The 11,497-nt window shown below is 30.3% G+C and overlaps 2 protein-coding genes across 3 annotated transcripts in view; both read right to left on the reverse strand.

The window, feature by feature from the left end:
- The window catches only part of LOC107012783 (ubiquitin-conjugating enzyme E2 5B-like), a 4,665-nt gene extending 4,458 nt beyond the window's left edge, over positions 1 to 207 (reverse strand). The window contains exon 1 of the mRNA XM_015212706.2: positions 37 to 207. Within this exon, the coding sequence (XP_015068192.1) occupies positions 37 to 106 (70 nt within the window). The 5' untranslated portion in view covers positions 107 to 207. The remainder of the gene's footprint in view (positions 1 to 36) is intronic.
- Positions 208 to 3,221: 3,014 nt separating this feature from the next.
- On the reverse strand, positions 3,222 to 7,308 carry LOC107015460 (rac-like GTP-binding protein RHO1). 2 transcript variants are annotated; one of them, XM_015215731.2, is made up of 8 exons: positions 7,148 to 7,308; positions 6,685 to 6,922; positions 4,988 to 5,075; positions 4,731 to 4,840; positions 4,572 to 4,635; positions 3,874 to 3,938; positions 3,697 to 3,762; positions 3,222 to 3,601 (listed from the first exon to the last, which is right to left on the reverse strand). In XM_015215731.2, the coding sequence occupies exons 2-8, from the start codon at positions 6,781 to 6,783 to the stop codon at positions 3,500 to 3,502; spliced, it is 594 nt and encodes a 197-aa protein (XP_015071217.1). In that variant the 5' UTR covers positions 6,784 to 6,922; positions 7,148 to 7,308; the 3' UTR covers positions 3,222 to 3,499. The 2 variants fall into 2 exon arrangements, with proteins under 2 accessions (XP_015071217.1, XP_015071218.1); XM_015215732.2 differs by having other exon boundaries at positions 6,685 to 6,849; positions 7,148 to 7,303.
- Between the last annotated feature and the right edge of the window lie 4,189 nt (positions 7,309 to 11,497).

Below are 11,497 nucleotides of genomic sequence, written 5' to 3' on the forward strand. Positions count from 1 at the left end.
TATATATATATATATAAATACTATTATTTTTTTTACCTGCACTACATGAAGTAGGAGGGTCTCTTTGCAACTCCCTTAGTTCCTTTTGAATTCTCCTTGATGCCATTAATTCTACTCACTTCTTGGATTGAAATAAAAAATGTTTTTTTTTTAATAAAAAATTTAATAATTTAGAAGTTTTATGGAGAGAAAATATCAAATTGATGAAACATTTCAAGAAAGGATGCAAATATATATATGCAAGAAAATAAGAATAATTTCTTTTTTCAATAATTATTCAGTGAGCACTCATTGGTATAGATTCTATATATGGCAAAAAGCAATTTGTAAAAAATATAAAAATAAAATATGCATTTTAAAAAGGAACGATGGATGATTTTTCAAACTTTTGAAGAAACAAAGAAAAGGAAAAATAATAATATTCTCCGGGGTAAGGTCGGTACGAAGAAAATATTTTCTTGAAAAGTACTTTTTAAGAAAACATAAGTGGTTATTTAATTCATTTTTCGAATTAAAAATATTGTCCTAAAAGTAGGGTTGTGGGGGTAAAGATGTACGTGTTAGAGATTGGAAGGACACAGTTAATATGAAATGTCATTCGAAACTTGTTTTTTATGCTTTCAGTTGTGAAGTTATTTTTCTCGTGATTAAGATATTTTTTTTTTCTAAAAAATATATTTTTCAATAATCTTAATCGACCAGACATGAAAAAATTAGTTATTTTCCTCTGACCAAACACATCAATATATATATTTTTTTTGTAATTTGAAAAGAATAAAATTAAACTTTGCAGCAATTTCATTTTTTTTTCATTTATGTGTCATGTATAATCTCATCTTATTGTAAAGAATATTCTTAATGAATATGTTCATGGTATTTCTATCTCATTAGAATGATATTCTTATGACACTAATTTATTAGTTGGATACTTAAATCTTGTTTTGTGAATGGTGTAGAGTTAATGGCCAATTTAAATTAAACATAAGATCTTATCGTAAGTAGAGGCGGATGTATAATTTAAAGTTTATAAGTCTTGAATTTATCAATATATAATTTATTTTAGTTATTGAATTTAGAATTAAATATTCATACATATTTGATAGATTTTCAAATATAAATACAATATTTTTGAAAAAATAATTAAGTTCTTTCAGATCAATACCTAACATTATAACTTTGACGATAAATACAATAATTATTTATATAGTGAATGATAAATATGTATATGTTTTGTGGAAAAATAATAATGAAAGAATTATTTTCTTACAAGTCTCTTAACAAGTTACGACATATAAGTATATCATGGATTATTACCCCTTTGGGATAGTCCAGTGATTATCACTTGAGATTTTGATGTCGGGGGTTTTAAGTTCGAAAGTAAAAAATTTGTCTTCTGGGTCGAGCTCGTCGTATAGGACTTGATTAGTGCGAGTTATTTTTTCTATGTGATTTGTGATTTATTGTATAGGAGTGAAGATTTTATCCTGTGCACATCCAAAAGAAGCGATTGCGGATTTTCTGGCGATGAAAAACAGAAAGTATATTATGGATTATGGATCTTCCTGGTACAAAGGCTGCCTGATTGTGTTTTTTTTAAAATATGTTTTTAATAATATTTTAAATTTTAAATTATTATAATTTATAGTATATTTGTAACGTAATTTTCATATAACATATGTTATTTCTTTCATTTCGATTTATGTTACACATATACATTTCAAAATTCAATCATTTTTTTTAGATATTTTAGATTGTTAATTCTTTTTATGCAATTCTTACATAGTGTATATGTTACTTCTTTTATTTTAATTTATATGACATAGATGAAATTTCAAAAATTGGTCAAATACATATTTATATTAAATATTTTAATTATATATTATTATTATCTATAATAATTCTAATTTTTACATATATAGACTAAAACAAAATAAAATAGATGAATATATTATAAAAAATACCCTTGACTAAAAAAATTGATGTGTTGTCCAACAAGTCCAAATGTTACGAGATGTATACTAAAAATCTAGAAAAACATTTACACTATAAATTCATTTGCTTCGTAAATATTTTTTATAATCGCAAAAGCTTATCTACTTCATACTAACAAAAATCACAATTATTGATTACTATATAACTCCACTTTCATAAAAGAATAAATTTATAATTCTCCAAAATTGAAATTAATATATAAAATGAACCTTAGGCAAGGGAGAATCTAATATTAGTAATGAGTGGCAATCAAGTTTGCCACTTTGTGCCATGTTTTATTTTTATAATAATATTAAATTTTTGAAAAAAAAAATTGATCATAGACAACTGTAGAATTATTATTATTATTATTATTATTAATTTTTTTGAGGAAAAAAAAACCCAATAGGAGTGGATCACCATTCACATCTATTAAAGGGAAATATTCCTTTTTCCTTAAAAAAAAAGGATGAACAATTTAATTTTGACTCAAAGAGTTTTTCTTCATAATCAGGCCAAGTTAGAAAAGACAAAAACTCCGACTCATCCGTCTGAATTTTAAATTTATGAATTTTTATATTGACCTTAAGTTAATATATATATATAATCCTTCAGATCCGTCCATCTGAGTTTTAAATTTATGAATTTTTATATTGACCTTAAGTTAATATATATATATATATAATCCTTCAGATCCGTCCTTGCTTACATTGACGTAAGATTTAATGATATATATTAGAAGTTTCTCACACAATAAGTATGAGTTTAGTTGTGCACCCACAAAAATATAACTTAGTGATAAATGAATTGAGAAAATTCGTAAACCTTACTCCATCTTTGTGAATAAGAGAGATTTTTTCTAATAAACCTCAACTTTTTTTAAAACATGGTTAGAAAAAATGCAAAAACAAAAATTATGATAAAAACATTATATTGAGTCTAAAAACATTAAAGATAATCGAAGTAAAAGTAACAACGGTGAAGAATAAAAATATTTTGAAAAAACTAAAATAAAAAATGAACTCCCACTCCCATTCTTTACTTTAGACCATTTTGAAGCAAAAGTTGAGCCAAACAAACAACAATAACATGCCCAGTTTAATCCCACATGTGAGGTCTACGAAAGGTCCAATACCTCGAGGAGGCAGAGAGACTGTTCCGAAAGACCCTCGATACAAGTTGAGCTAAACAAGAACATTTCAAAGTAACTAAAATGTTAAAGTGAGATGCAAAACAAGAAAACACAGAGAAGCCCAACATTCCAAAAAGAATTTTGTTTTCCTAACTGAGGATGATCATTCAGTTGTTAATACATAAATCAAATCAAAACAAAGGAAACACTAGAGTGGCCTACATGGTGAACAACAATTATACAGAAAAACCAAGCCACCTGAAACACTTTTTGAGGGATCGTTAGTAGTTCCGAATAAGACAGATGAGAACCTTCTACTTCCTCCGAGACAAAGGGATATAAGGGGGATGTTACAACGAGAACTGTGATGAGCCATATCGTTGGACCTATAGTTGATCACAATATCGAGCAGGCCTTTTGAGATTTACCCTTCTTTTTCTTTGTCTTAGGAGGCTGGAGGACGACCTTAATGGCAGCATCAAAGACTCCTTTCACATTCTGCAACAAGGACACATTCAACCAAATGCTTCAATAAAACGTACGTGAAAAGGATATACGGTGCAAGATATATAGATGCTGTAGGGGAAACATACCTGTTGTGTTTTTGAACTACATTCAACGTAAGATGGTGCACCAATTGTTTTCCTTAGCTCCTCACCCTTTATTTAATGGTTAAGATAAGAGATGTCAAATGAAAATGGACAAAACTATCAAAAACTCATCCTCCCTTGGATACAATTGAAAAGAGGAAGAGTGCTAGTTATCCTTACCTGAGCAGTAGTAATCGGCACAGCACCAGGATGATCTACGAAAAATTGTTTATCATCCCGAAGATCTGAGTACAAAACAGGAAGTAAAGTGAGCTAATTAGGCCTTGATAAGTGGAAACCAACAATAACAAACCTATAAAACAGGTGATTAAACGCACTAATAGATGTTACCAGCAAAATATCAAATACAGATTGCAAGGAGAAACTGTATTGTAGCATGATTTCATATGTTATAATGAGTAGAGGCATCGTTACTCAACACAAGGTTGATAACCAAGCTTTTCACATTCAAAAGAGATTAATTTTCTATTTATACTAATGCATCCTTGTATAGGTACCTATAAAGAAAATCTATTCGTTCAACATCAATGCCCAGATGTCCCACCATTCTGTTCTATTAGATCTCAGCAGTTCGTAAAATCTATTCTCTCAACTGGGAAAAAAGTTCCATCTACTAAGAGAACAGCAGAAATCTCAACATTATTCTACCAGTAACAACCTAAGACTATCAACTTAGGCTATCTGTACTACGCTAGCCTTATAGTGCCAATGCCATTTAGCACAAACGTATCTTCTTTTGATTATTGAGAATTTATAAGTACAAATAAATAAGAAGATTGCAGACACTATTAATCATCATCTCATGCAGATCTATGAAACAAACTGCAGAATAGATCATGTTTAAATGAAAGCCTCACCAAGTTTTGTTCCAACAAGTACTATCGGGACACCAGGAGCATAGTGCTTCAACTCAGGAATCCACTGAAAACAATCAAATCAAAATTGTAATTTTTTCATGTACCGACAACGAATAGAAAGAATTGTAAATGAAGAGAAATACATAATAAAACACTCACCTTCTTGGAGACATTCTCATAGCTGGCTTTACTAATGAGAGAGAATGCCAAAATGAAAACATCGGCCCCACGGTAACTCAGAGGTCTTAATCTGTTGTAGTCCTCCTGTCCTGTTATACATTTAATGAAGTCAGACTCATAACAATTTGGACAGCATATAGTTGGCATTATTATAGGTATATATGCATTGGAATACATTAACATGTAACAGTTATCAGAAGATTCAAGCAATAAATGTCGAGCAAATAAATAATTACCAGCAGTATCCCACAACCCTAGATTGACAGTGGCTCCATTGACAACCACATTTGCACTGAAATTGTCGAACACAGTGGGCACATAATCCTGTCAAACAATCACATGAATGAGGGAAACGCAAGAGACGTTAAATTATTTCTTTTATGATAAGTTGCGATTGATGTTAAATTCAGGAAAGGTGAAAGGCATCTTCTCAGAAAATATAAAAATTCTGTGAAGTACTGTAATTTGAGCCAAAATAAAATAAGTAAAGATTCAGTGCATGTAAAGTGAATTAACTTTTTTCCTCAACACCACCAAAGATGTAAGTGCAGCAAAGAGCAAGCATCTAAGGGTCAGATATAAATAACACCAAGTTCATATTGCAGTAAATTCAATGTCTTCTCTTCCTTACCTTTAAGACTAATTATCAAAACCTGATTTAAGATACATATGTGATGAATTTGTTAGACATAACTCAATATGCTTCTAAATGTAGCATAAAACAAACAAACATGTATACCACGAAATACTTCTGTAAAAATATCGAAAAAGGTACAATTTAGTGCGCAATAAGATATTAAAGCAACAGACCATGTAAAGTTGTAAGCCATTATCCAAAATATTGAAATAGGGTGGGTCACGTTAGCTCCCGGCAAATATTAAGCAAACACGTCTGGCTTTTAAGAGGAGAAGGGTATAGGGCAGCCCATCATCAATCAAGTTTCGAGGATGGAAATACAAAAAAATCATGTGATCCAAGAAATTTTTCCGAAGAATCAAAATAACATACAAAAAGATCACGTGAACAGGGAAATTTGTCCAAAAGATCAACAAAAGCTACAACAAGATATTAGTACAGATAGATCTTCAATAAGAAAACAATTCAAAACACACAACAGGAACCTGTTGACAAGCCTAAGCAAAAAAGCTGACTTTTAAGCGGACTAAAAGAAATGCACTTTTTTACGTGATTGTTATCAATATATATATATATATATATACGTGAGCAAGACCTGAAAAGAATCAAATAAAGCATATCGCAAAAATGAATTAGCAGGGAAAATAGGCAAGAGGATGAAGACAATTATGCAAGGTCCTTCCCTGTCCCACTCTCAAATCCTCCACATTGACAAAGGTGTTTACACATTATTGCGACCACTGTATTACATTTACGGCTTTCAAGAAGAGAATAGAAAGAAAAACAAAGGAAGAGAAACAAATGATCTCCTTGAAACAAAATGGTATTTTAAGGAAAATGTTTGATTAGCCAAAGTACGACTACCACCTGGGCTTACATCCTTCAATAGCCTACTACCTGCATGAGTTATATACCTACTACTTCTATCGATGGAAAAACCGAAGCTCATTCCCTATAGCTTTGACTGCCAGAGGTTGCACTTTGAAAATCATTTTCCAGGTTTGATGTAAAAGCAGGAGACAAACAGCTTTGACACATATACTGTAGATGTCTAACCCCCTTGTGAAAATCCTACTTCTGCCACTAATTACAAAAGGTACACAAACAGAGTCTTGATTGAAAAAAATGTATAACAATTTATCAACAAAATAACATCTTTTTCCTCAACATTCTCAGCAAAATCAAGCTAAACAAACAGGAGAAAGAAAATAAAACAAAAACATTTCCTCTCGTTACCTAACACACTTTCAAATCGAAAATTTTACAACACAAAGCAAAAGGGGTTGAAGAACAAACCGTAGGGAAAGTATTGCTGGTGTAAGAAATCAAAAGACAAGTCTTTCCAACAGCACCATCACCCACTGTAACACACTTGATAAACCTGGAAGCACTCATAACTTTTCTTGTTTGGGTTTAAAAATCAACGATGACCCACTTCTTATCAGATCTTCTTGAGAAGACCTGATCAATAAAACAAACAAAAACGTAACAATGTAATGCTTCTTCAATTTTTCAGTCCCTTTCAATGACCCATCTGCAAAAATGGCAAAAACCCACAAAAAGTTTGATTATCTGGAGGAAAACCCAAACCCAAAATTGAATTTTTTTTGGTGAAATCAAAAAGGGGGAGAATGGAATTTTGGGGAAAAGGGAAAATGGGTGTGTGTGTAAATTTAGATCTAGAGAGAGAGAAAAAATTAGAGGTAAAGAGAGAGAAAAGGAAAACCCATTAAGCTGTTTGTAAAACTATTGTGTATACCTTTTTTCTTGCCGGAAAATACTGCGGTTGAATCGTTCGCTGCCCTGAAAAAAACACTGTTTTTTCTCTCTCTCTCTCTCTGTGTCTGTCAACCAACGAAGAAGAAGAGCTGAGACTCTTTTTGTATTTTTGCTTATGATTGGCTTTTTTTCTTTTCTTCTCATTCTCACACTTTTCTTGCAACACATGATTGTTGTAGGGGTAGAAATGTCATTTTACTTAATGAGATAATGGCGGAAAACATATTTTAAACTATCACTTTTTTACGAGTTTCATGTGTATCAACTAATCGTTGTTTTCTCTTTCTTTTTAGTAGATAGTGATAATTTAAGTAGAAAAAGAGAACATATGGGGATTTCTCAGGTGTTTTAATATATAAATGACGATAACTTAAGTAAAAAAAGAGCGAATAGTTGGCATAGACAACTTCGAGGTGTGTTGTAATACATAGATGGTGATAGTTCAAATAGTTTGTCGTGACAACTTCGAGGTGTATTATGATACATAAATAGGTGATGCTTTAACTAATTTTTTCATATTTGATTAGTCAAATAAAAATGACTTCTCAAATGAGGAAAAACAAGTTTCAAAAGTCGTATTTAGTTTCAAGTTCATTATCTTATCTCCACTCTCATATTGTGACCACCCCTAATCCGTACGAACCAATCAATGAACTCCGACCTTCTATGCCTCACTCCGCTTCGTTTTCATTGAACTTCTAAATTAATATTATATAACTCTTGAATCCGTACGAATCAATCAATGAACTCCGTACGAATCAACCATTGAATTCACGAGTGGTAATTATAACAAAATTATAACTATAATGAGTAATTAAATAATATAAATTTACTTATCCGCATAATTTTCTCTAAATTAAAACTCTATTTTTTTTAACGAAATTAAAAGTAATATTTGCACGTAAATTAAAATAAATTCAAACTGGTTGAACTTGTGATATTTCAGGATTGCATGCAATAAATTGTTTTTTTCACGTGAAAGTGTCAACTAAATTAAAGAGAATCTTGCCAACCATTGCTTTTAAGAGACCATAGGTATTTATAAATATCGAACATCGTGATAGGATGAATATAGTTTTTTTTTTAATTAGAGTTTTCGGATTTAAATTTTCAATATGAAAAAGATTTTTTCTTTTAAATAAATCTAATGCGATGCGAATCTGAATTAATCAGAAAATACCTCTCTTAAATGAATTGAACGTAATGTGAATTGAAATTTATCCGAAAATATTTTCACTTCTAATAAACTTTATTCAGTATGAGATAAAAATAGTCTTTACCGATAATTTTTTATTTTATGTGATCAAAGATTTAATTGTATTTCTTTGTAACACCTTCAATGGTATGACATTACATTTGTTAATTGACAATTGCTCATCATTAAAGGTATGACATGATCAAATTATCTTTAGTAAATATTTCTCATTTTATATTTCATACGTTTGTTATTTAATTTTAAAATAAAGTGAATCTTTTAAAAACGAAATTATGAAAAGAATGGGTCCCAAAGTATTTTGTGGGGTCAATTACAGCTAATTATCTTCTCAATTGTGAGCTCATTGTATGCATAATTGTGTGGGTAATAACAATAAATATGACAAATTGGCTGCTAAAATTGGAAAAATAAAACATATCTTAATGGCAAATTCACATTAATTGACATTTGGCGCCTAAAAGTAGACAATAATCTGTTTGTTTGTGGGACCGATAAAATTTATTTTGAAAATTTTCATAGCTTATTAATTGATTATATGAACTTTCATTTAATTGATGAGAGTTTAATTCTCCGTGTTATAGTTTCCTATCCATTTCTTATTCTCATATGTTTTCAGAAGAAAGAAATATAAACTTTAACCAGGATTTAAACATAGATTTTGGTAATGAATTTTAAAATTTGTCTTCAAATATTTAAAGATTTTTTTTTTCCCAAATATTTAGAGATTCTCGATGAAACTTTGGAATTTTCACTTACAAACCCTCAATATTTCTCAAATAAAAATATATATTCAAAACTCTAACTTATTAAGTTTCAAATAAATCATGAAAATGTCTACATCATTATCATATGATGTGCTTGAAAATTTCCAAATCACTGCATATATATTTAGAAAATTTCGAAAATAGCCACTAAAATAAATTTGATTAGGTTTTATAGTTATAGTTTGCTAATTACAACTTGTAGCTAGGGAGAAGAGAGGCAAACGAGAGAGGGCAGAAAGTGGAGAGAGACGAATTATATATGTATATCTGTCGATTTGTCTATGTATATCTGCTAGATGTTTGTATATAATAACTGGTATACATTTATATTTGTATATCTGGAGAGCGAGATTGGGAAATGGAGGAGAGAAACGCAAGTAAGCTAAAATTATGTTTTGAATAAAAATTAATGAATGTACACAGAGATGTATTCAGGATTTGAAAACTTCGAGTGCACCAATAGAAAGATCTTTCAGCCAGTGGCGGAGCAAGGAATTTCATGAAGGGTGTCAAAAAAAAGAGAAAAGATGTTACTAGTGAGATTCGAACACATGACCATGCATTTAGGGGCTCTTTCAAGGCATCTAAAAGTCATTGGGCTACAATACCTTATTCTGTCAAGGGTGTCCAAAGTTTGTTATTTAATCACTTCGTGTATCATTTTACTAATAAATACGATATTATTTTCCGATTGGACACCCTCACTATAGGTAGCTACGCCACCGCTTTCAGCATGTACCAGCGGTCCATTTCATGCTTTCTATGGGGGCACTATTTGTTATATTTAGTTTCTACCTGTTTCTCAAGATAGATATACATACATATATATATATACATGATTTTTTCTGAAGTTAACAAGTGCATGTGCATCCCAACATAAAACATTATGTATGTACAATATAACACGACATGGATCATACGATTTACACACACCTTCATTAGATTAAATGATTGCTGAAACTCGTATTTTAAAAGAAATTAAACGAACAAAAACAATAATAGTGTTGCAGTTTCCGCGTCTAGATACCTTTAAAGCTGTCTGTTTCAACTCTCGAAGTGCCTGAGCTCAAAGCTCTCCCATTGCATTGGGAGAGGATGCTACACGTCTCTCCGGGTTCAATGAAGTTGGCAATCCTAAAACCTCTTGAAATAAAATTTTCCTTCAATCTCGACTTGGGCCGATTGAAAAAATCATCATTTTTCAATAAGATAATATATTTTTAGAAGATCTCCATATAAATATATGGTCCTATTAATATCATAAATTAATAATTCTTTAAAAGTACAAGTATATTTTTGTAGACAATTTGGTGAAATATGATTCTATTGTGTTCTATTTATTTTTTTCAAAAAAAAATCTGGTTGAAACTCATCTCTAACTTTCTTATTGCATCCACGAGCTCCGATGTTATATTTTCAAATTACTTACAAGATTGTGAAGAATTCTAGATGCGATAAATGTTTTCTTACTCGACTGGTTCCAAAGGTATAATATCTTCTTCAACTTTATCATCAACATTACTTTTTCTGATGGTATCCACGATTACTCTAAGTTTTAGTCCTCTGAACATGTATCACTTTCACTCGAATTATCCAACACGTTATTATCATCCATTTTATTGTAGTAACAGAGATAATTAATAATGACCTCAAGTTCATGAATGATGTTTTCACAAGTAGTTCATTGAAAGTCCCCGAAATCGCATCCCCCAAATGAATTTTACAGTGTCGAAAACAATTTGTTATATTGTCTCTTGCTGAATATTTTTTTAAAAAAAAAACAGGGATTGCAAAATTGATAGCATCCAAATATTGATCTTTGTTAGATTAATTTGTCCTACTTCATAGCCTTCTAATTCCTACGATAAAATCTGCTCGATCATACATAATCTCTTACTATCATAACTACACAAGGTCGAAATTAGTAATATACAATTATTTTGATGTATTCGTTGCACTTTATGTGTAATACTTTTTATGTGAAATCAATAAATATGATACATATATTAGTAAGATTACAATTATTTTGATATAATCAACATTAACCTTCATCAAATCTCAAATAATTTTTTAAATTAATAAATATCAATTTATCGATTAAATAATATTTTTATAAAATAATAAAATTTCATGGTCCAACCTATATTAATTTATAGAGATTTTACTGTAAATCGAATTGAATCATCGATAAACAACCTTACTTTTGATATTGTTTCTTCATATTAGCAAAAACTATTGATTATAACGGAACATAAAATTATTCTATTTCGAATAGTTCAAGGGTAAAAAGGGACTTTTTTCACTGGAGTCCGACCCAGGCCCAATAGATAGCTTGACCCGAGTCCTGCTC

Source organism: Solanum pennellii, chromosome 3, assembly GCF_001406875.1.
Source record: "Solanum pennellii chromosome 3, SPENNV200".
In the NCBI taxonomy this organism is placed as follows: Eukaryota; Viridiplantae; Streptophyta; class Magnoliopsida; order Solanales; family Solanaceae; genus Solanum; species Solanum pennellii.